Below are 25,584 nucleotides of genomic sequence, written 5' to 3'. Positions count from 1 at the left end.
ATTTTGGTTGTGTATAAGTACAATCTGAAGGTCATGAGTATGCTACAAGCTAAATACATTTGTCAAGTGGAAGCTAAAAGCACTGTTGCAGTTAAAAGAGAATGAGCAATTCTTTAAAGAATAAAGTGGTCATGTAAAATATAAATAGAATAACTTGGGGTTAAAAGGGATAAAAACAGTTTGATGAGTAATGCATTTATAATATTACAGTTAAAATGGAACAATACATGATGTAGCATTGCATTTAAGAACATTTGCTGCACTTAATTATTTTGTTCTGGTATTGCAACACTTGCAGTGTTGAACCTATACTTAAGTGCCTTCTTTAATGGGCTAGTGCCTTTACTAATGTTCGTGAGTATGATGCCAGAGTTATAGAATTGTGTCATGAAGAAGAGACACAGCGTCGGCTGATTATTAATTCATTTGATGATAATTTCAACCCTTTTACAGGGGTCACAGGTGCTGACTGACGCACACACATAAACCTACGTTCCTAGCCTACTCACCGTTAGAAGAGCGGTAGGCGAAGTAGCCTCATCACAGACTCTACTTGAATTAAACAGCAAGAGTCTCAGAGCTTGGCGTCTTAAATCTTTTGTGGACTTTTGTCAACAGCTCCTGCCTTTCTCTGCGTGCAGTATCACACAAAAATACATAATGTTGGGTCGCCATGGTTGTTGTATAGGTTATAGGCCTATAGAAGGGGCGTCCGTTTAATTTAATAGTGCATAGTTTCCAATAACTCCCGCTCAGCCCCTCGCAGCTTACGTGTGACCGCGACGAGTGTGTCTCGAATCTTCCGGGAGTAGTAGCAGGATTTGATACATTTAAATTCAAAAACGGTTGTGGACAAAAAAAAAGTTCACTGTATCCGGCCCTTTACATTTAAGCTAACAGATATATATATATAAAAATAAAATAATAATAATAATATAACGTCAGAATAATCTGCCGGGCCAGATATTATGTCTTGCGGGCCAGTTATGGCACGCGGGCCGTGCCGACCCCTGGTCTAGGAGGTTCACATCACCAGATGTCAACTGAATTCATGACTTTAGGCCGACCCCACACAGATTCCCACATAAAACCATTGATGCAGTCACAGCCTTGGAGACCCATGTGGGCCGTTTGAAGCAGATGTATATATATATTTTTTTTGACATCTTCGTATGCATTAAAAATAACAAATACACCACAGTGACATTGTGAAGAACCTGATCAGACAGCGAGTGACCAATTGCAAATCACGGTAAGAGTATGATATCACACTCAACAGAGAATGCCCCCCTGGAATGAATTGTAACTTTCTAACTTTGGTAAGGTTAACTGGAAAAGTGTTTAATCCTTCTCGTCTTCATTCCAATCCTTTCTGGAAACCCCCAGGTGTTAATGTATTCAAGAGAACCTCAGGCCTTAAACGATTTCCAAGAAAAGGTGTGTCTGATGCAGTGGCGATTTCTCTAAGACTGCAAGGGAAGCTCAGCTTCCCCTAAAATTTCGAACATTAAATTGTCAAATATGTATTGTTGTGTTAACATTTCATTGACTACAAATTCGTTAAAATACGTTCATGTCGAAGACGAGTTCGATAAGAATCCTATCCAAGACTGACTCGATTTTGTTAACTTCTCATACATTCCCGTAATGTCAATGCATTAGACCGTAGAAGCCGAGCGTCCATTCACTTCAATGAGACTGCATGGAACAGTTTTTTTCATTGCCTCGAAACTCGACGGTCATTGGATAAATGCCCAGATTTGTCCCGCCCCCGGACGCTCAGCGTCTCTGGGGGTGGATGGAGCAGTGGGCTGGCCTGGGCCAGCCTGGACGCTGGGCTTCCGCGTTATGATTGGAGGATCAGTCGAAAGTCTGAATCACTTTTTGATTGACAGCTATTTGAGATATACACAGTCACTTCACTATCGGAGTTCAGTCCCATCGCGGATTTTGCAAGTGAAGTCTCATGACAAACTGCAACGCATTTCTTGGTATTTGCTTGGCGAAATTGCTTCCATTATTAATTTATTACACTGTGAATAAAACACATTTATTGTATTTCCTTGTTTCAGTTTAACATACTTTCCGCATTTCCTTGTTCCGAGATTAATATCGTTTCGTTAGTTCGTTCATTTATACTGTTGGCTAGGTCGGAGTGAACTAGCCAGCTAGCATTTTCTTGAAAAGGAACGGAGGGCCGAATTGAGGTATAAATAAATTGACAACTATTTTGATGTAGGCCAAAAATGAGCTTCCCCTCTTTAAAAGACCAGCAGCCGCCACTGGTTCTGTGTCCATATATCCGGGACCCAGAGAACTGAAGTTAGTATACATGTAATGTGTATGCAGGGTCTTCTTCTCTAACTTTATCTAAACTGAATACACATTAGCTTGGCCGGAATATGAGGCTATAAATTATACCAATGACATAACTTTACTCACTTTGGTTCATGGGTGGATCATCGGTCCACTGACAAAACAGTTCTCCTGACTGCCAAAGATCCCTCTCGGCTTTCCAACTGAATCGATTTAAAATGATCAAGAATCTGTCGCTGCACCGATTCAAACGTTGCGAATTGGTTGAGTGAAGCTTTAGCCTGATATCAAGACAGCATTGACAACTAATTTCATTCCGTTTCGATACGAATCCATCAAATGAAACTAAAGGAATTGGGCGTAACCGCTGTCGTGTTTGCGTATATTTGCGCGCGCGCCCAGCATCTTGGAAGCAGGTAAAGGCGCGTTCACGGTCCTGGTGACGACGAGACGGCTCGCCAGTGACTTGCAAAATCCGCGATGGGACTGAACTCCGATAGTGAAGTGACTGTGTATATCTCAAATAGCTGTCAATCAAAAAGTGATTCAGACTTTCGACTGATCCTCCAATCATAACGCGGAAGCCCAGCGTCCAGGCTAGCCCAGGCCAGCCCACTGCTCCATCCACCCCCAGAGACGCTGAGCGTCCGGGGGCGGGACAAATCTGGGCATTTATCCAATGACCGTCGAGTTTCGAGGCAATGAAAAAAACTGTTCCATGCAGTCTCATTGAAGTGAATGGACGCTCGGCTTCTACGGTCTAATGCATTGACATTACGGGAATGTATGAGAAGTTAACAAAATCGAGTCAGTCTTGGATAGGATTCTTATCGAACTCGTCTTCGACATGAACGTATTTTAACGAATTTGTAGTCAATGAAATGTTAACACAACAATACATATTTGACAATTTAATGTTCGAAATTTTAGGGGAAGCTGAGCTTCCCTTGCAGTCTTAGAGAAATCGCCACTGTTTATCTATTTGTTTATCTACTATTTATATATATTATTATATTAAATATTTATTTATTTTTCTAAGGACTATATTAGATGTATGTTTTAGTTCAATTTATATTAGATGTTAGATTTATATTAGATGTTAGATATATATTAGATGTATCAGTTTTAGTTAGATATATATACAGCGTCTGTAGTAACTCACGGGAGGCTTCTTATTGCACAATTAAGGAGCTTTATTTCGTTCCTGACGAACACAGTGTGCAGCATACGTAACATGGTAAACAAGGGCACATGGCTGACTGAACTTGTTCTGTGCCTCACTCATAGGTTAACTCAACCGTAACAACAAAGGGTTGCTGCCTGCCACCTAGTGGACAGCGGATTAACATCTTTTAAATACTCTGCCCAGTTATAACAGTGTCTTTTTTTATCAGACAGTATATATTGTTTATGTATGTTCCTTGTCCTCTCTTTTTTTTAAGCATCAGGGGGGAGCTCTCCCAAATTTCGATTTACCTGTACCTGTACCTGTACTTTGACAATAAAGATCATTCATTCATTCGTTCATTATATACACACCAGACACACACACATATATACACAAACAAAATCACACCCACACATCGTTCATTAATCTATGAACACACACACACACACACACACACACACACACACACACACACACACACACACACACACGCACACACACACACAGACACGCGCACACACACACATGCACACACACACAGCCACACACACACACACACACACAAACACGCACACACACAAACATGCACACACACATGCACAAACACATGTACACAGACATACGCACACACTCATCGTTCATGGACCTAAACACACAGCAGGTCAGTGCCGGTGGTAAGCAGCAGGTAACATCAGTGTCTCTCGTGGTTCATCTCTCAGCCCTCTCTGTGTTCAGCTGGGCTGCTGAGCGTCAGATTAGAGGGGGCCGCTTGGGTCTGGGGGTCCTCACAGTCCTGACGTTGTGGAGGACCAGCTGTTAGGGGGACGTTTGAATACCTGTGGACCCATGGACGTACCTGTGCACCGGGTTGTTGAGCAGCAGCTGTTGGTGCTCTGAGGGGTCAACCCGTTCAGTGGGATTGCAACACTTTGTGATTGGTTTAAATGCTCCGCTGTACTCCAAATTATTCATTTTATTGGGCTTCTGAAAGGTTCAGCATAAACCATGAAAGGAAGGTCTTCCTTTGGGTTTAGCAGGTTGTATAAATATTTACTCTCTAATGTAATATGTGTTTTAAATGTTGATTGATGGTACATTGTTTTACCACAATATTTTATATATTTTCAACATTGTTATAAAGGAATTTGATATTAGTTTTCATTTTGCCATGCCTGACATGGAACGTGATTTGAAAGCAGATTTAACAACATAATCATAAATAATAAGTGTTGTTATCATTATTGGGAAAGGGTAAAGATGTTGTGAATGACTTCAAACTGAAGATCTTTGTGTTCTCTTGGGAACAACAAGTCAACATGTTCAGTTATTGAAGATACCTGTTCATGATTTGTAATTGCTCAGTCGATCAACTGGACCTTCTCATGTGTTCAGATGATTCTTCCCATTTGTTCAATTTTTAATCCTCCAAGTCTTCTGGAGTAATTTCCTCCCACACAACAGTGGAGTTTGACTTTTTTAACCACACATGCATGCACAAAAACTAGAAGTAAGTAATCTGGTGAGAAATATACACACACACACACACACACACACACACACACACACACACACACACACACACACACACACACACACACACTCAAATACACACGTAAACATACGCACACGCACACACATTACAGAGTTACAATTATGTTTATTTACTTAATCTAGAAATCCTTCCCTCATGAAACATAGATGATATAACTGGCGCCAGATTTAGTGAGAAGCTTCTACTGCTAGCCCTCCAACGTGTTTCAGGGCATGGCTTTAACTGATCTAAATCATATACAGTTCAAGTTATGCGAGGGCGCACCATCAGTGACGGATGGATTCAACACCAGTAAGACACCAGTGGGACACCAGTGAGACACCAGTGGGTGTCTCACTGTTGGGGTTTGTTTGAGGTTTGGTGGGGTTTGTTTTGGGGTTTGTTTGATTATTCTCGATAATCGGTTAAATTTGACAACGTTCCGCTCTGTACTTAAATTAATCAATCAATAAAAGGTTGTTTGTGCTTTAACCAAGAACGACCACTAGAGGGCAGTGTTTCTAGCGTCTTCATTTACACAGAAGGAGGAGTTTCGATTGGGTGTAGACATGACACGTTGGCATGGAAACTAAACACCTCTAACGTTGTGAATCATTAATTGGATGAAGACCGCAGGAGGAGGAATGAAGGAAACAATTAAATGAATCCAACTTAGCCACGGCTGCAAATAAACAGATGAAGGGAATCAGAGTATTGTTCCTACCCTCCAGCAAGGTGTGTGTCCACTAGGGGGCGCAGCGCCGCCCTCAGGGCTCAGTGAACAGGAGGTCCCCACTGGAGGTCTCCAGCAAGGTGTGTGTCCACTGTGATCTCCTCAGACCGTTGCTATTTCATCTCTTCACTGATCACAGTTATGGTTCAGGAGCCCAGACGGTCAATCATTACTCCCAACCCTTTGAGAACCGGTTTAATGATAAATCTGTGTGTTTGTGTGTGTGTGTGTGTGTGTGTGTGTGTGTGTGTGTGTGTGTGTGTATTTGTGTGTGTGTGTGTAACAATGGCCTCAGGGTCTTACCTAGCAAAATGTTAGTTGAAGAGCAACTAGACTTGAATTTGCCTTAGAGGTAATAACTTTCTCTAGCGTTGTGACAAATTACTGGTGAGTGTGCGTGTGTGTGTGTGTGTGTGTGTGGCGTACTCCTAAATATCTAAATTCAATCTTCCTGACGTTTGTACTTTTAAAATTTCATACAAGAGGCAGCGCACGTGTTCACAACTAGGATGCCCTGATGAAAGTAAATTACATTTTCAGATACAGTCGTGATGAATGAATGTGACCTCTTATTTGTCCAGAAGGGTAAGCGTGTGTCAACTGGAAAAGGTTCCCTATGTGTATTGCTCCGTGTTAGTTTTGGGGTTTTTGTTTTTTTCCCGCTATTTTTTTTAAAACCCTATCATATCATCAAGCAAAATGTGGCATTATTTGCTAATAAAACGAGAATTATCATCGGCTGAACACACAAGAACATTCAGTTGAATCCACTGAGCTGTTTATTACAATTATGCCTCATTAACAAAAATAAAGGAAAAATAGTCCCTTACATGTACACAATAAACACAAGGACTAAAACAACAAAAGCAGCAGACATTACAAATCATCAACAGGTGTGCACATATCTTTAATAACTGAACATCAGTGTTGGGCAAGTTATTTAAAAAAAGTAATTACTTACAGTTACTAGTTACTTCTCCCAAAAAGTAACTAAAGTAGTTACTCCGTTACAAATTATGAAAGTAACTAGTTACTGTGGAAAGTAACAATTGCGTTACTTTGAAGTACATTTTTTAAATGATCAAATGTGTCAAATAATTTGGACCCCACGTCCACCCACGTCCACCCCTTCTTAATGGAAGCCAAAAAACAATTTCATGTTCCTGCACGGAAGGATGGAAGGCACGGAAGCATGCAACGTTGAACAATGTTTGAATTACTTGACACCGACGTGGCAAAATGTGCATTTCACGATTACACTCGTTCCTTTAATTTCTTGGAGGGAAAAGTAATGTCTATACTATACTTCCATTTAAAGAAGGCTGTTTTAGGATTATTAGGGCTCGCCATTCCTGTTTCACGTTGACTCACTAGTGTCGTTGTCTGTCTGACTGAGCGTGCTTTCGAATGTGTTTAAACAAGACCCGCCCAAATCTACCTCTGATTGGCTTACCGTGGCATGTTACTCTACCTCAACCAATCGTTATCATTAATGCGATTGTCTCGTATCCACCCTCTAACCAAGGAAGAACAGTAAAGAGAGAGAGCGAGATCTAGTGGGTCTGATGAAAAAACTGCTTCAATTATAGTAACCCACCACATTTTTTGGATGTAATGGTAACAGCGTTATAATGATGGGAAGAGTAATCCATTAGATTGCTCGTTACTGAAAAAGTAACGCTGTTAGTAACGCTGTTATTTATAACGCCGTTATTCCCATCACTGCTGAACATATTCTGCGGCCGTTTGGTTCCAAACAGAACACAAAAAATTAAGACTCAGCTTAAAGTATTTTACAACATGCAACATTATCCCATAAACCTCTTGGTTATTACAAATAGTTATAAAATCTGCTTTAAATCAGGTTCCTTGTTGGGATTATGACCATTTAATTATGATATCAGAGCCCTTAACACCAGACCTGGTAACGTCTAAAAATATACAAACATTTTGCATCAATAGGTATTTTATATACATTTCAAATAATGAATGTGCTTATTTAAATATGGAAGATCTTAAAAGTCTTTTCATGGTTTATCATCCCATACTTTCCAGAAGAGAAAGGGAGAGCGAAAGAAAAAGAGAGAGAGGGAGACACAGAGACACACAGTGAGAACGAGAATGAAAAGAGAGACGAAGACAGAGAGACAGAGAGACAGAGAGACAGAGAGAGAGAGAGAGAGAGAGAGAGAGAGAGAGAGAGAGAGAGAGAGAGAGAGAGAGAGAGATTGAAAGAAAAGAGAGAGAGAACAAGAGGGAGCCGGAGATAGAAAATGAGAGATAGGTAGAGAGAAACGAAGAGAGACAGACAGCGGGAAAGAGAAAGAAGAGAGAGAGAATGTGTGTTTGTATGTGTGGGGGGGGAATTAACATGTGACTGCATACAAATGACATGGCTTCTAATGTATGATAGTAAGCATTATTGGCCCTTGCCACTAATATTCAGAAACAACACTGCCTCAAAAGGCTACTACCCTAAGCAACACCAGTAGAGGCATATACCATATACTTTTCCCATTTTAAACATTGCAAAAACATAATTATATATTTATGTGGCAATGCTTAAAATATATCTGTGGCATTCAGTACGCCAATGCTGTGGTAAAGTGTGTAAAGTATGACCAAGTGTTTCTTTCTGTTCAATAGATAGAACTTCATCAATCCCCTGTAGGAGAAATGTGTTAATGTTTTTCCCTATAAAACAATAATGGTAAATAAAAATATACAAAACATGACGGTAACTCTAAAGACAAACCGTCCAATCTGATGGCTCTACCTAACCACTCCCCCTTCTCACTTCCACCAATGCAAAGCAATTGGTGGAAGTGAGAAGTGTTGTTCTGAGTAGGGGAGGTCGTTGTTTGTGAACGACCCAGAGAAACGCAACGCAAATTCAATGTGAACATGTATGAGGCTTTAATAAAATAACGGATGATTTTGAAATTCTGCCCGGTCACATTTTTTTAAAAGTTTCTCAAATAGAAGGCATGTCCGGGCAAAAGAGGACGTTTGGTTACCCTAAATACGGGGTACCCATTTGATTCCTACCTGTTCCACTGTTCAATAGCGGCGCAAATTGGTGTGCAAAGTGTGGCGTTTGAGCGTGTGCATGGGTTGAATTGCGTGTGTCTCACACCGAATGCATGAGACTTGAGAGCCCTGTGTGTGTGTGTGTGTGTGTGTGTGTGTGTGTGTGTGTGTGTGTGTGTGTGTGTGTGAGTGTGAGTGTGAGTGTGAGTGTGAGTGTGTGTGAGTGTGAGTGAGTGTGAGTGTGTGTGTGTGTGTGTGTGTGTGTGTGCCCGCCTGTCTGTCTGTTGTTTTTTACGGACACAGAGACACTGAGTCACCCAACTGACCCCCCCTTACCCAGAACCCAGGGAGGAGGTCCTCCTGGGTGAAGGAGGACCAGAAGGTGTGGATGTGTGTCAGTGTGTCTGAGGACCCTCCTCCACCTGGGGACACTCTGTAGAAGGACAGAGAGCCAGCAGGCCGGTCCAGATACACTCCTACTCTGGTGGAGCCAGCAGGGGGGAGAGATATGGCTGTTCTCCTACCGTTGTACCGGGCAGAGTAACGGTCATCATCACAACAAAGACTCCAGGACTTGTTGTTCCGTCCAAGCAGGCCGTCATCACCCACTCCTCTCGTTGTGATTCCTCTGTATGTCATTCCTATATCAACAACTCCTTTCCTCTCTACCTCCCAGTAACAGCGGCCAGTCAGAGCCTCTCTAACCAACACCTGGAGCCAGGAGTCAAATCTCTCTGGGTGATCCAGATACGACTGGTCCTCTCTAACCCACGTCACCTTTCTGTTGTCCTCAGACAGAGAGAGGTATCTGTTGGCCGTGTTCGGGTCCAGTGTGAGTTCACAGGCATCTGACGGAGAACAAGACATGATGAGCTGCTGAACCATTCTTCATCGTCATCAACATCATCATCATCATCACTAAAACTACTGCATTCTTCTTCTTTTTATTCTCTTTCAGAATCTTTTTTTGATCGCATTCTCTTCTTCAAACTTTAACATAGAAAGACTGAAAAAATATCATATGATAGGAACTATGATAGTGAATCATGTGCTGTCGATTTTCTAAGCAATAGTACACATTGTGTTTAACACAATTAAAGTTAAAGTTCATTGGTAATCCCATGTGTGTGTGAGTGGCTGTCCCAATCAAAACATTGAAACGAGGACAAATGTATAAAGTGCATTTACTCCCTCAATATTACACTACATAAACATATTATGCATCAAAATGTTCGGCATAATGAGCTTATTACTCACATGAAATATCTAAACAATATTTGTAATATCTTCCAAGATATTAAACTTTTGGATTTCCCAATACACACACATTGCAATCACCCTTCAAAGGGACACCTGTGTAAACAACAGACTGAACGAGCTGAGCTCACATACAGGCTGGAGATGGACTGAAGAACCATAGAACTGGTCCATACACTGTGGCATCCCGCCACTTAAACCTCGGCCCGGACCAGCCCGAGGGTTGGTCCGGGATGGCCGATACCACCGTCACCCACCAGCCGGTGACGGAGAGCACCAACCGAACCCCAATCAGCGGGATGGGAGACACCTGGCTGGACAGCCAGGGACAGACTTTAAAAGGCACTCGGGAGCAGACGGAAGGGGCCGACGAGTAACGAGACAGCAAGGGCCGAGCCAGCCCTACCCTAGAGGCCCACGGAGGCCCTAGAGACCGCGAGTACCTTATATGATTTAAGTTGTCTGTAATAAATGCCGTGTTCGGCTAAACCCTCACTGCCAAGCGTCATTTGTACCTGGAACCCGGCTCATACGAGAAGCGGATTGCCACAACATACAGAGACATGTACTCAAGCATACACGTGCTTACCTACACATACATATACATATCGTTTGGGTCACTTGGGTAGGATTCGTATATATAAATCATATAGACACAGACAGGCTGGAAATTAACTGTCAAAACTTGAATGTATGTATGTATGTATGTATGTATGTATGTATGTATGTATGTATGCATGTATGTATGTATGTATGTATGTATGTATGTATGTATGTACTATGTATGTATGTATGTATGTATGTATGTATGTATGTATGTATGTATGTATGTATCGATAAATATATAAACATAAACATAAAGAGACACTTACACCTCTGTGGAACTGGTTTCAGCCTCCACACTCCACCGTGCTCCACACTGGGGGGGAAACAAAGTGAGAGCAGCATGTTGAAACATTCACCTTCATCATCTGCTGTCTCATCACTTTCTACACAACATGAGTTACAGCTGCCTTTTCAAACCCCTTCATCTAGCAGCGGGTTGAATCCTTGTAGGAGACTTTGTCCCTGAGTGGTGAGCTGTCCTCTCCATACCTGAGAGTGTCCAGTCTCCAGCGTGGATCCTCCAGTCCAGCAGAGAGCAGCGCAGCTCCTGAGTCTCCTGGGTGATTGTAGCTCAGGTCTAGCTCTCGCAGACGGGAGGGGTTGGAGCTCAGAGCTGAGGCCAGAGAAGCACAGCCTTCCTGTGTGACTAGGCAGCCAGACAACCTACACACACACACACACACACACACACACACACACACACACACACACACACACACACACACACACACACACACACACACACACACACACACACACACACACACACACACACACACACACACCATCTAAAGTAACCACATTTATAAAGTGTATTCATTCCATATGGCGGACAAGTAAAAGCTTCATTGATACTTTTTTGAGACAGAGCTGTCACCGTGTCCGAGAAAAGGAAGAGTAAGTGGGGAGATGACATCATCCCAGACTGCAGAACTTCCTTCACTTGGATATGAAACAGGATATTAAACAAATGCTCCTTCCTCAATAGCTACAACTCAGATGAGATATTGTTCGGTTACAGTCAGGAGAAGTCAGCTGTGTTTGGTAGGCTAAGACCGTTTCTTCACAGGTTCTTACATTGTGTAAAACCAGTGAGTGTTTTGTCAGCACGGAAAAAGATTAACAGAAATGCATCGGACATGAGCAGCACTTACCAGAGTCTAGAATAACCAGTTTGAAAAAGAGGCTGATAACTGACCTGAGAGTTTCCAGTGTACAGTGTGGACTCCCCAGTCCAGCAGAGAGCAGCTTCACTCCTGAATCCTGCAGATCATTGGCACTAAGGTCCAGCTCTCTCAGACTAGAGGAGTTGGAGCTGAGAACTGAGGCCAGAGCTTCACAGCATCTCTCTGACAGCTTACAGCCATTTAACCTACACACCAATAAACAGAACATGTTACTAACTGTGAGTAAACTAACATAAATCTTCAACTTATTACATAATGAAGGAATTTAACTAGTTACAATAATATTTACTTAATCATTAGATGTATAAATGTTAATTATGTATTGGATGTAAAATGTGGAATAAATGTTTAATTATGTTTTCAAAATATATTCTTAAATGAATACTACTTCTATATTCTAGTATTCTGTGTGTACAGAAATTCATTATACCTTAATAGTTCACCTGCAAGATGTTTTATATATTATTGTATATGAGTAGAATAGTAATACATGTTGTTATATAATATAATATTAATATAATATAAAGCTGTTATGAACCTACAGTGATCTTTTGCATATTATTTTAACCTTACATTCCAAAGTTATGCATATTGTGTTATGTGTATCGTAATACATGTTATTAGTGAACCTACAGAGATGTTTTGGAGGCTTTGACAACTGGCAGCAGCCTCAGAAGACCCTCCTCTGAAGGAGAGTATTTCTTCAGGTCAAACACGTCCAGCTCCTCTTCTGATGTCAGTAGGATGAAGGCCAGAGCTGACCACTGAGCAGGGGAGAGAGATTCTCTTGAGAGACTTCCTGATGTCAGGTACTGCTGGATCTCCTCCACTAAAGAACGATCGTTCAGCTCATTTAGACAGTGGAACAGGTTGATGCTTCTCTCTGGAGAGAGATCTCCATTCATCTTCTTCTTGATGTAAGACACTAATGTGATGTAAGTTTCCTTATTGGTCAGTGAGCTAGTTCCTGTCTGTCCCAGCAGACCTTTCTTAATCGTAGAGATCAGTGATCTACTTTTTTTCTGTGCCAGCAGATCTCGTAGGACAATCTGATTGGTCTCCAGAGAGAGGCCGAGGAGGAAGCGGAGGAACAAGTCCAGGTGTCCGTTCTCACTCTCTAAGGCCTTGTCCACAGCACGCTGGTAGAGGTGAAGGAGTTTATCTTTACCAGAGGTTGGTGCTTCTTCTGTGAGCAGATTGACCCCCGTGTTGATGAAGGACAGAAAGACGTAAAGGGCAGCCAGAAACTCCTGGATGCTCAGATGGACAAAGCAAAACACACTTTCCCGGTACAGCCCAAACTCCTCTTTAAAGATCTGGGTGAACACTCCTGTGTACTCTGAAGCTGATTTGATATTGATGTCACACTCTGCCAGGTCTGCCTCGTAGAAGATCAGGTTGCCTTTCTCCAGCTGGTTAAAAGCCAGTTTTCCCAGAGAAACAATGATCTCCTTGCTCTCTGAACTCCAGTGTGAATCTGTTTCAGCACTCCCATGATACTTCCTGCCCCCCTGTATGGACTGAACCCTCAGGAAGTGGCTGTACATCTGAGTCACGGTCTTGGGCACCTCTTCTCCTCTCTGGGATGTTTTGAAGATGTCCACCAGAACTGTAGCAGTGATCCAACAGAAGACTGGGATATGACACATGATGTGGAGGCTTCTTGATTTCTTGACGTGTGAGATTATTTTGCTGGCCAGCTTCTCCTCTCTGAATTTCTTCCTGAAGTACTCCTCCTTCTGTGGGTCTGTGAACCCTCTCACCTCCGTCACCATGTCAACACACTCAGCAGGGATCTGATTGGCTGCTGCAGGGCGTGTGGTTATCCAGATGCGAGCGGAGGGAAGCAGGTTACCCCTGATGAGGTTTGTCAGCAGCACGTCCACCAAGTTCGGCTTTGTGACATCAGTCCAGGTCTGGGTTTTCTGGAAGTCCAGAGAAAGTCGAGACTCATCCAGACCATCCAAGATGAAGACAACTTGGAACAGGTCAAATCTGCTGATTCCTGCTTCTTTGGTATCAATAAAGAAGTGATGAAGAAGTTCCACCAAGCTAAACTTTTTCCCTTTCAGCAAATTCAGCTCTCTGAAAGTTAAGAGAAATGTGAAGTGTATGTTGTGGTTGGCTTTGTCTTCAGCCCAGTCCAGAGTGAACTTGTGTGTTAAGACGGTTTTACCAATGCCGGCCACTCCAGTTGTCATAATTGTTCTGATTCGTTGATCTTGATCAGGTAAGGGTTTAAAGATGTCTTCACATTTTATTGGTGTTTCCTCCTTGGCCTGTCTCCTGGAAGCTGTTTCAATCAGTCTGACCTCATGTTCCTTGTTGACTTCTCCACTGCCTCTCTCTGTGATGAAGAGCTCTGTGTAGAAGTCATTCAGACCTGTGGGCTGTCCTGCTTTAGCAATACCCTCAGACAAACACTTGCATTTCTTCTTCAAAAGAGACTTAATTTTGTGTTTGCACTCGACAGCAGCAGATCCTAAATGAGAAAACCACAGAAGACCTCAGATAGTGGATGGTGACATCAGTGGAAGCATGTCAATATTTCCTGTAAAATTATCAACTTCATGATATTTAGTGGCTTCATTACTTGTGAATACAGAAGCTGGTCGTGACAAGGACTGGATCATTTATTTAGATATTATATAATTTTTTTTTGGTCTGTGGATAATAATAATATTAATAGTGAATCAGTGGAAAGTGACTTGATATGCTGATATAACAAGATAGTGCTGCATCTCTTCCATCGAGTTATTCTTCTGTTTATTTGTAATTTAATGTTTAACATTCTTTAACCTGATAGACCCACGTAACCCTAAATATCTGGTTCAAACCATTTAACCTGATAACCCTACAATAACCCTACATACCTGGATCAAACCATTTATCACCCAAGAGAAAATATATTGAAAAGTTAGAAATGTAGAAATCTCACAGTGTGTAATTTAGTCTGAACAGTGCAAATCATGAGTTTCATACTACTCTTCAAAATTCGAATTTATTCACTGTTTTTAAGATAGATTATCTTCTGCGCTTCAAAATAATTGTCTCTATTGTCTTCAAAATAAGAGTCTCTTACTTTCCCTCAGTGCGTCGGCCAGTTCCTCCTGGTTCATCTCCATCAGGCAGAGCTTTGTGATGTCCACCACTCCCTCTGTTGCGCGCCTCCTCTGCTCCTCGTTCTTACCATCCACCTCCTCCCTCTGACTCCCTGAGCATTGTGGGTAATCTGAGAAGAGATCCCTCCAGAGCTTCTTCAGCTCCTTGTCTAGGAAAGCATGAGCGTTCTCCTCAGCCCTCTGGAACAGAACAAACATCAAGGAGAACTTTACTCTGAACTCACTGAGGACATCAGAAGCATCTGTCCTGGATTCACGTCCCGCTGGTTTGAAGACGGAAGCCTGGAGACTATTAGCACCACAAGAGATGCTTTCTAATGTTCATTTAGAGCTTAAGTCAAATGTCTTGTTGGACATTTACACACCTTGATCAGTTCTGTTTGATGCTGCTGTACAGACTGAGCACTGGTAACAGTTGACCTCTGGTGGGGTTTTCTGGGGAGAGAAATCACACACAGTAAACATACACACACACAGTAAAAAAACAAGAGGGGGGAGAGAGACAGATGCTGTGTTCCAATATCCATACTATCCGTACTTACTAGCCTTAGTTTGAGTACATAGGGCGTTCCAAATCAGATCAGGCGAAAATATGTGTACTGAAAGGACCCGGATGGTGTTCTCAAAACGGTCAAATAGCGAAGTTTGGATCGATGTACACTTTTCGTACTCAACGGCATCAATTTGAGCTACGTAGCGGAAGAGGGCGGAGCCAGGCTGAGCCAAAGTCGGTGCATTTTCCACATGGCCTGCATTAATAGTCATTCGCTTTTATAGCTTTTTATAGCTGCTAGGCGTAAAACGTTCACCGTTCAAAGTGGGATGCTTATTGCGGGGGAGGAGCCGCGGCGGCAGTCGTGATCGTAATTTCCGGTTAGTTTACTACGGAGTATCCGATCTGGAACAACACTGACATCCGAAAATTAGCGCACTTAGTGAGTGCGGATAGTGTACTATGTTCAAGTGTACTAATGGAAGTATGGGTATTGGAACAGAGAGAGAGAGAGAGAGAGAGAGAGAGAGAGAGAGAGAGAGAGAGAGAGAGAGAGAGAGAGAGAGAGAGAGAATAATTTTGCCTAACTTGTAAGCATCAGTATCGGTAGAGACTAATAACATTTAACTGGTCTGTTTTCATCATCTGTTAGAAACTGTCCCAGGACAATTGTCCTGTGATTCACACTACACAACAGCAGGTGGCGCTGTTGAGTCAGTTTAAGGCCGCCAGGACGATCTTTTTTTCTCCCCAAAATCTTTATTTGATGCCGGCCAACCGTGTGTGGATTCTATGGAAAGCCAAGAAGGCAACTAACTGGCCCTAGAATGGCGCGGTAAAAGTGCTAAACCGCACGGAAACCGTACGGAAACCGTGCGGTTTGGCAGGAACAACGCCACCTGTTGTTGTGTAGTGTGAATCACAGGGTATTTGTTTGTCACGTGACTTTTGGCACTAATTTTCCGCCTTGCTGATCCGTGCGCAAATGCCTTCCGATCCACACGTAGCTTTCAGTGTTCCGTACTTGTAGAATTGTTTTGTGTACTTGAAGGATTTTTTTTTGTACTTTGTGTAAAACATACTGTATTTGTTTCGGAAGCAAAATGCATTAGTTTGTGAATGATGTTTTGTAATTGCAAACCACACTGAGCGTGTGTGTGAATCATTGTGCGTGAGCAAAACACGTTTTGCGTGTGAGCGGGGTTTTGGCATAATTCTAACTCCATACAAAACGGTCAAACCGCCGATTGTGGATCATGGACATATTATAGAATGGACACCGGATTCCAAAATGGCGCCCATTCAGTCCTATGTAAACTGCTCAATGGCGCAGGGCAACATCAAGGAGAGATATGCTTCTGCATCATGGGAGCCTAGCCACGCCCTAGTTCGTCACGTAACGGATGCAGAAATATTCTTGTTTTTAGCATTGTTAGCATTGTAGCATCATACACCAATACTAACACAACTGAAATGTTCACTTAGTGAGTGCGGATAGTATACTATAAGTATGGATATTGGAACAGACAGACAGACAGACAGACAGACAGACAGACAGACAGACAGACAGACAGACAGACAGACAGACAGACAGACAGACAGACAGGCAGACAGACAGACAGACAGACAGACAGACAGACAGACAGACAGACAGACAGACAGACAGACAGACAGACAGACAGACAGACAGACAGACAGACAGACAGAATATTTTTCCTAACTTTTAAGCATCAGTATCGGTAGAGTCTGATAACATTTAACTGGTCTGTTCATCGTCTGTTAGAAACTCCTACCTCTCCTCTCTGGAGGGGCGTCCATCTTTAAAATTAAGAGGATGACCCATAGAGTGGTCACTCTTCATGGAGACACAGCTGGATGCACATGCAGAAATATTCTTGTTTTTTAGCATTGTTAGCAAAGTAGCCTCATAAGCGAGAGGTCTGAGCGATCGCAGTCGCATTGTTTACCGACCATGGAAGTTAGGGCTGCACGATATGGGCAAAATATGATATCCCGATATTTTTTGGCTGAATGGCGATATACGATATATATCTCGATATCTTCTATAGAGTGGGTTAGAGGTTTTTTTTGTAAGTCAAAAGCCACATGTGAGATGTTGCAAGCACTTTTATTAAAACATAGGTCAGTATGACTGCAACATATGATTTTGTATCGTTATTTTCAACAGAATTGAATGAACATATTAAAAAAAAAGGGACTTTTTTCACCTTCTTCACAAAATAATCACCTATGCATAACAATATAAAGCTGTAGGTTACACACATTAGCTACCATTAAGAGCATTGGCTTCGTCGCATTGTCCTGCGTACTACGGTGAAGGTTTCAGTGCGCCGTAACTTTAATCCCCCGCCCCCTCCCTTCTCCGTTCCATTTGGGAGCATGTTTGGTTTCATTTTGCTTGTTTCGTATATTTTAATTAATTAAGAGCGTCACCAGAGGGCGCCCCCAACACATTTGCCGAGCGCCGGCCCTTGTTTCGGGGCAGAAGAAACTGTCGCGGCCGGTGATGCAGCAGCACAGCCACGGAGTTTTACGCATTCCTCATACTGCACTTTGTACCGCTGCTGTAAATGGTGGAACAGATTTGTCGTGCTTCCACTTTTAGTCGCAACGGTTTTGCTACACTCTCTACAGATGACCTGCAGCTGCTGCTCATCTGTTTTTTTTAAACCCGAACTATTTCCACATTATGGAGCCGTTGTTTCTCCTCTTTGAAACAATTTCGTCTCCCGCCGCCGTCTCGTTTTCTTTACGGGTATCATCCATGCTTGTTGTGTTGTGAGGGGGCGGCGGGGGTGGGAATGAGGCGTCTTTGCACACGGCACGTTCGGAATGACAGAGTGGGAGGGGGAGGGGTCGCGCTCACAGTCTCCAAGGCAAGCACTGTAGACGCTTGAGGGGGAAACTGACCATTTGAACGCATATCGATATAAACGATATTGTCAAATCTTGTATCCCTTGGAAATTATATCGATATATCGTACATAGCCGATATATCCTGCAGCCCTAATGGAAGTATGAGTTAACTTCATAAATATGAAAGATTGCTCCATATAACATATAATAGCAACAACTTAGTAAATGTACGTTGGCCTAGAAAGCAATACAGTTCAATTTTATTGCTTAAGAAACAGATTCCATCCAACTATTTATGAAAAATGCAATCAATAATTTATATACAAATAAATGGTTACATATCGATCAGCAACGAGGTTGGAGTAGCCTACCCACATAAATATTTGTAATAGGCCTACACCAATACTAACACAACTGAAATGTTCACTTAGTGAGTGTGGATAGTATACTAGGTTTAAATGTACTCAGGGAAGTATGGATATTGGAACAGACAGACAGACAGACAGACAGACAGACAGACAGACAGACAGACAGACAGACAGACAGACAGACAGACAGACAGACAGACAGACAGACAGACAGACAGACAGACAGACAGACAGACAGACAGACAGACAGACAGACAGACAGACAGACAGACAGACAGACAGACAGACAGACAGACAGACAGACAGACAGAGAATATTTTTCCTAACTTGTAAGCATCAGTATCGGTAGAATCTGATACCATTTAACTGGTCTGTTCATCGTCTGTTAGAAACTCCTACCTCTCCTCTCTGGAGGGGCGTCCATCTTTAAAGTTAAGGGGATGACCCATAGAGTGGTCACTCTTCATGGAGACACAGCTGGGTCCAGGGGAGTCTGCTCTCTCCTGCTGGACTCTTCTAGAAAAACAAGAACTTGGCTTTATGGAAGTTTGATAGATGGTGTATTTTTATAATCTCTGATAAATCCTCACCTCTTCTCAATAGACTTATTGCCATCTTTAAACTTTAAAGGAAGTTCTATAGAGTGGTCACTCTTCATGGAGACACAGCTGGGTCCAGGGGAGTCTGCTCTCTGCTGCTTGGGTCTTCTAGAAAAACAAGAACTTTGCAGTTAAAGACAAGCCCATAGATGTCCGTCATGTATGTTGAGTCACCCGGTCATGAAGAACTATAACACTGACAAATCCTCACCTCTTCTCAATAGACTTATTTCCATCTTTAAACTTTAAAGGAAGTTCCATAGAGTGGTCACTCTTCATGGAGACACAGCTGGGTCCAGGGGAGTCTGCTCTCTGCTGCTGGAGTCTTCTAGAAAAACAAAGCTTGGATTTATGGACGTTTGATAGATGGTGCATTTTTATAATCTCTGTTAAATCCTCCCATAGTTAACGATTGTGTGCGTGTGTGTGTGTGTGTGTGTGTGTGTGTGTGTGTGTGTGTGTGTGTGTGTGTGTGTGTGTGTGTGTGTGTGTGTGTGTGTGTGTGTGTGTGTGTGTGTGTGTGTGTGTGTGTGTGTGTGTGTGTGAGTACAGGTAGAACAGTAATCCTCTTTGGTTAGTTAATGATTGATTAATGACAGCTCTTACTCAAGGTCCAGGTCTGTGTCCCGGATAGACTTATTTCCATCCTTAGACTTTAAAGGAAGTTCCATAGAGTGGTCACTTTTCATGGAGACACAGCTGGGTCGAAGGGAGTCTGCTCTCTCCTGCTGCTCTGGGCTTCAACACAACACACAAACAGCTGTTACTCAGACTAATGATGGAGTCATGATGTATCACTGTGCTGAGCTCTGAGATGGACAACAGTCACAGACAGAGAGTTCCTCTTCTTACCTCTTAGCTTTGCTCCGGCAGCCATCTTCCCCAGACAGAGTGGTCCTAGAGGTAGGACCCCCCTCCTCTCTCTCCTCATCCATAGTAGACTGGAGACCTGGACACAAACACAACTACATGTTGTTTCTGTGGATTTTATTTCAGTACCAGACAGGAAATTACTGTAGAGAGGGCAAACAAACATAGTAAGGAGATCTTTTGAAACGTATCAAACCAGGACACAGACCTGGACCTTGAGTTAGGGCTGGGCGATATAACGGTTTTAAAATTATACCGGTATATTTTTGAAAGCGATATGTAGTTGCGACAATATCGCCATACAATATCGCTGGCATTTCATTTCTGTTGCTTTAATTCTTGTGAACATTAGTGATGGACTCAATGATTCGTTCCCTTGATTCAGGGATAATAATCACAATATGTCCACTTTAAGTACCATAGGGACTCCAACTCACACCCTTGCCCATGAGTAGGCTTTAAAAGTGCATTGAAAGAGTTTTTTTTTAGATATCTAACTAGAACTAGGTTTAACAAGAGCTAACTAAAGGTCTGTAAGTATCTAGATAGGTTTATATAGATACACGTAGTAATCTATCTGTAATATCTGTAATTGAATGAGCACTGTGTGACTGTCCACATTCCCAGTGCAGCACTCGGCGGCTATCTCCTGCCGTCAGGGTAGCCCGAGTGTTCAGTTCATTTGTAAAAAAACATTGAAGCGGCCTACGTTCATAGAGCCTACAATCATAGCCCCCCTCACGCCCCTTCTATGTTTGAGAGAAGAGTCTAGGAGGTTCACGTCACCAGATGTCAACTGAATTCATCACTTTAGGCGGACCCCACGCAGATTCCCACATAAAATAATTGATGCAGTTACAGCACCCGTGTGGGCTGTTTGACGCAGACGTAGTCTACGTGATACGCAGGTATACGCCGTATACCCACTAGGAACGCACCAGGATTTGCGTGCACCACTGCACCCACTTAAAAATGTGCACGGGATACGTATCAATCGTCTTGTGACAGATCTTTCACTTCTGTGTTTATTTTTCGCAAATACCGGTTGGGTAAAACTGCAATAAAATACTTTTAGCAGGGGAAGTTATCTCCTACATTCACCATTCATAAACTCCCCCCTGCGCGCTCGCGCTCTGCCCTGTCTCTGTTACGAAGCGCGAAGCTGCGCTTCTATAGATATACAAAGGACAACTTGTCATCTTTGTGTTCTATTTGTTCATACTGTTATTAAAACTGATAAACATATTCAGCTTTCCATGATTGTTGATAATCGTTATACTCTTATGGTGCGGCCACACCAACCGCGTTACTCGCGTTGGACATCGCGAGTACCGCGCCTAATCTGACGCTTGACCAGTGTGTGGTGGTTCAACGCTTCCAACGCGTCAACGCGCCAACGCAGCTATTGAGTCCATGTCCATGCTAGTGAACGGAGCGTTCCCTCTTCGTCATAACTATCAAACCAAACATCCTTCACATTCACCGAGCGAACATTATGAAAGTAAAATGCACATTTCTCGCTAGAAATGTTTCCATAAACGCATTTAATGGCGTAACTATGTTACTATTTCCACCCAGAAGAAAAAAGAAAGATGTCGGCCGTATGCTTCTGTGCAAGCTCACTACTCTCTGCCAGTGACGTCGGGTCAAGCTCCACGCTGATTGGCTACCGCGGCTAAGCGTCACGCGTTGGAGCGTTGAAAGTTCAATTTTCTGAACTCCGGGCGTTGGTGCGTTGGGCGCGTTACTGCGTTTACGTGCGTAATTACGTGCAACTGCCGCGCCTAGCGCCCCCAACGCAACGCTTCAACGCTTCAACGCTTCAACGCGTGTACCGCGCCTAGACCAATGGTTCCCTATGCAAAAATGCCGATTTTCAACGCCCCTAACGCGAGCAACGCGGTTGGTGTGGCCGTACCTTTAAATCAGCGGGTTGTAGACCCCTGTGTTGGTGAGTGTGGTGCGACACCCCATAAGCGCCACACACGTAGGCTACACGTACCGGTGGGACGGGTTTGTACGAGGCTGGGAGGGAATCCTCACAGTCAGGGGCGGATCTAGCCATTTTGGGGCCCTAGGCAAAATATAGACATGGGGCCCTCATTTTTGAAACACGTACACAAAACAAATAACCATCCCAATACTCTTAGAATCGCAATAAACCCATAGTGCACTGCCACTCAACTCTCCACAGTAAAATCAGTTTCAGATTTCTCCAGCCTTTGCCAAAATTACATGTTTATTACTCAAACGAGAGAGAGAGAGAGAGATTAGAATTTCCATTCTCTGCCAGAGATACAAAATGATCTTGCACTTAACAGAACTAAAATACAAAATGGATATGAGTCTATGAAAACCACCATTTACATTTAAACAGGACCAATGAAAAGATTTTGTGTGTGGACAGGAATAACAGTGGCTGTGTGTGTGTGTGAGTGAGAGACAGGCAAAGCAGTGGTTCAGTGTGAGTGAGTGATTGACGAGAGAGAGAGAGAGAGAGAGAGAGAGAGAGAGAGAGAGAGAGAGAGAGAGAGAGAGAGAGAGAGAGAGAGAGAGAGAGAGAGAGGGGGGGTGTTTAGGTGTGCAAGTGGTTAAGTTCTCCATCTTCAAATGTCCATTTTCCCTGTTGCCTTCACCATTTCATGTGAGTAAAACAGTGTGTGTGTGTGTGTGTGTGTGTGTGTGTGTGTGTGTGTGTGTGTGTGTGTGTGTGTGTGTGTGTGTGTGTGTGTGTGTGTGTGTGTGTGTGTGTGTGTGTGTGAGTGAGAGAGAGAGTATGTGAGTGAGTGACTGAGTGAGTGGCAAAGCTCTGTGTGTGTGTGTGTGTGTGTGTGTGTGTGTGTGTGTGTGTGTGTGTGTGTGTGTGTGTGTGTGTGTGTGTGTGTGTGTGTGTGTGTGTGTGTGTGTGTGTGTGTGTGTGTGTGTGTGTGTGAGAGACAGAAAGCATTTGTAAACACAAAGTCCTACTGTTGTCGTCTTCTCAAAAGGCTTCATATCAGAGAAAAGTGGTGAGCAGCAGTATAGAACCCCAACAGCAGAGCCTGTCGCAAGTTCAGCAGCGGCTGCTGTGGCAGCAGTAGGTGTAAAAAATGAAGTCAATTTCGGCAGTGTATCTGCAATTCTTTTCTTCTCAGCTTTTTGTTTTCGTTTAGCACAACCACTATCATAATTCCGCCGCTTCATTTTCACCGAGTCGCATCCCTCTGCTTTGGTTTGAAGTACGTTATTTCGCGCTGCGCGCGTTACTACGTAATCATATTCTGGACTAGTCCAATGCACAATGGAGGGGGGCATGTGTGCTGGAAAATTATTATTTAGGCATTAGTTCGGCGTTATGTTGATATTTTTGTTATTTTTTTTTACTAGAAATGTTTGTTTGTTTTTTACTTTACATAAGTAATGGCTGGGGGGGTCAGATTTGGGGGCCCCTAATAAAGACAGATTTGGTTGGGGCCCTAGGCACTTGCCTAGGTTTGCCTAATGGAAGATCCGCTTCTGCTCACAGTATACCCACTACAATAAAATAGACTACACCCCGGGCCGTGTGGGCTGTTTGAAGCAGATGTATATTCTTGGCCTCATTCTTTACCATCAATTAGCCCCTCTTCAAAACCATTATTCTCCTGCTTCAATGAACCCCATTAGGCATCTACAGCAAAAGTGTTTCGGCAACGGACCATGCTCAAGCCAAAACCGTGTAGAACATAAGAATTTCATACATGCAATAGACGACCCTCCTCCAAATACACAAGATTTGATTCGAAGCTCCTCTCATTAGTCTATGAGAGCAGCCTCCAATCACAGGCCTCGTCTCTTCATTCGATGAGAGCAGTCACCAATCACAGGTCTCCTCTCATTAGTCTATTTGAGCAGCCACCAACCACAGGCCTCCTCTCATTAGTCTATGAGAGCAGCCACCAATCACAGGCCTCCTCTCATTAGACTATGAGAGCAGCCACCAATCACAGGCCTCCTCTCATTAGTCTACGAGAGCAGCTACCCATCACAGGCCTCCTTTCACAAGTGGTTCACCTATGGTTATATTTTACTGCCTTTGCCCCTCTGGAATTCGACAGTGGCTGCCCAAACAAATGTAGTAGGGGTGGCCCAGAAGGGGGGAGGGGGGGGGGGATTTCACATCATCTTCAGAATCAAGTATGCATTAAAAATAACAAATACACCACAGGGACATTTTGGAGAGCCTGTCCAGACAGCGAGTGACAAATGGCAAAATCACGGTAACAAAGAATACACCCATGGAATAAATTGTAATATCTAACTTTGGTAAGGTTAACTGGAAAGTGTTTACGCCTTCTCGTCTTCATTCCAATCCTTTCTGGAAAACCCCTAGGTGTTAATGTATTTAAGAGAATCTTGTCGGGACTCAAACGATTAATAAGAAAGGGTGTGTCTGATGACTCACCTGCTGAGAAGGGCCAGGTAACAGGCTGAGCCGGCCTGGGGAGGGAGGGAAAGCCATCTTCCACTCTCTCCCGCTCTCTTAATGTGTTGCCTATTGTTGTGTCGTTGTTTATTTTTTCCCTTTTGGTGATTGTCTGTATTGTCTGTATGTATTCCTTTCTTATTTGTAAAGCGTATTTGAGTATTCAGAAAAGCGCTATAAAAAACGGATCAATCATTATTATCATTATTATTATTATTATTATTATTATTATTATTATTATTTTCCTTTGGACAATAAAGCCTATCAACTTGTAACTCTGACTGGACACCCCTGTGTTCTCACCGACCCCCCATTGGTCTCAAACCAACACTAGACGTACCCAAACCTCCTCTTCAACTAGGCCTACTCACCCTAACGATTTTGAAATATACTTCTCCAAATGTTACCTTATATTGTAATATAACCCAGAATACTTATGTTATATGCGTTCTATGTTCATATATCCGGGACCCAGAGTAGGCCTACTAAAGTTAGTAAACATGTATGTAATGTGTATGCACGGTCTTCTTCTCTAACTTTATCTAAACTGAATACACATTAGCTTGCCCGGAATATGAGTCTATAAATTATACCAATGACATAACTTTACTCACTTTGGTTCATGTGTGGCTCATCGGTCCACTGACAAAACAGTTCTCCTTACTGCCAAAGATCCCCCTTGGCTTTCGAGCTGAATCGATTTAAAATGACCAAGAATCTGTCGATGCACCGATTCAAACGTTGCGAATTGGTTGAGTGAAGCTTTAGAATGATGTCAAGACAGCATTGTCAACTGATTTCTTCCCGTTTCGATACGGATCCATAAATGAAATCCGTGTGTGCGTTTGCGCATATTTACGCGCGCGCCCTGCATCTCGGAAGCAGGTAAAGGCGCGTTCACGGTCCTGGTGACAACGAGACGGCTCGCAAGGGATGACGCTCATATGTCCGAAAACGGTTAAACGATTTTCAGTGACCCAGTG

At 43.0% G+C, this 25,584-nt stretch overlaps 3 protein-coding genes across 4 annotated transcripts in view; all 3 read right to left on the bottom strand.

The window, feature by feature from the left end:
- Positions 1-3,278, bottom strand: part of LOC130384238 (NACHT, LRR and PYD domains-containing protein 12-like) — a 32,548-nt gene extending 29,270 nt beyond the window's left edge. Inside the window, exon 1 of the mRNA XM_056592346.1 lies at positions 2,443-3,278. Within this exon, the coding sequence (XP_056448321.1) occupies positions 2,443-3,046 (604 nt within the window). The 5' untranslated portion in view covers positions 3,047-3,278. The remainder of the gene's footprint in view (positions 1-2,442) is intronic.
- LOC130384484 (NACHT, LRR and PYD domains-containing protein 12-like) overlaps positions 1-25,421 on the bottom strand; it is a 76,194-nt gene extending 50,773 nt beyond the window's left edge. The window contains exon 1 of the mRNA XM_056592701.1: positions 25,216-25,421. The gene's annotated coding sequence lies outside the window, so the exon portion shown is untranslated. The remainder of the gene's footprint in view (positions 1-25,215) is intronic.
- Positions 9,022-25,584, bottom strand: part of LOC130384483 (NACHT, LRR and PYD domains-containing protein 12-like) — an 82,908-nt gene continuing 66,345 nt past the window's right edge. Inside the window, exons 1-8 of one of the 2 annotated variants that reach the window (XM_056592698.1) lie at positions 17,237-17,317; positions 15,316-15,385; positions 14,911-15,130; positions 12,462-14,310; positions 11,840-12,013; positions 11,131-11,304; positions 10,908-10,954; positions 9,055-9,626 (exon numbers count right to left, since the gene is read on the bottom strand). In XM_056592698.1, the coding sequence (XP_056448673.1) occupies positions 9,070-9,626; positions 10,908-10,954; positions 11,131-11,304; positions 11,840-12,013; positions 12,462-14,310; positions 14,911-15,130; positions 15,316-15,385; positions 17,237-17,304 (3,159 nt within the window). In that variant the 5' untranslated portion in view covers positions 17,305-17,317 and the 3' untranslated portion in view covers positions 9,055-9,069. Of the gene's footprint in view, positions 9,627-10,907; positions 10,955-11,130; positions 11,305-11,839; positions 12,014-12,461; positions 14,311-14,910; positions 15,131-15,315; positions 15,386-17,236; positions 17,318-25,584 lie in introns of those variants that run through there. The other variant, XM_056592697.1, reaches the window with a different exon arrangement.

Source organism: Gadus chalcogrammus, chromosome 6, assembly GCF_026213295.1.
Source record: "Gadus chalcogrammus isolate NIFS_2021 chromosome 6, NIFS_Gcha_1.0, whole genome shotgun sequence".
Taxonomy (NCBI): domain Eukaryota; kingdom Metazoa; phylum Chordata; class Actinopteri; order Gadiformes; family Gadidae; genus Gadus; species Gadus chalcogrammus.
Note: the sequence above shows the minus strand (reverse complement) of the source record. Positions and strands in the feature narration are given on the sequence as shown.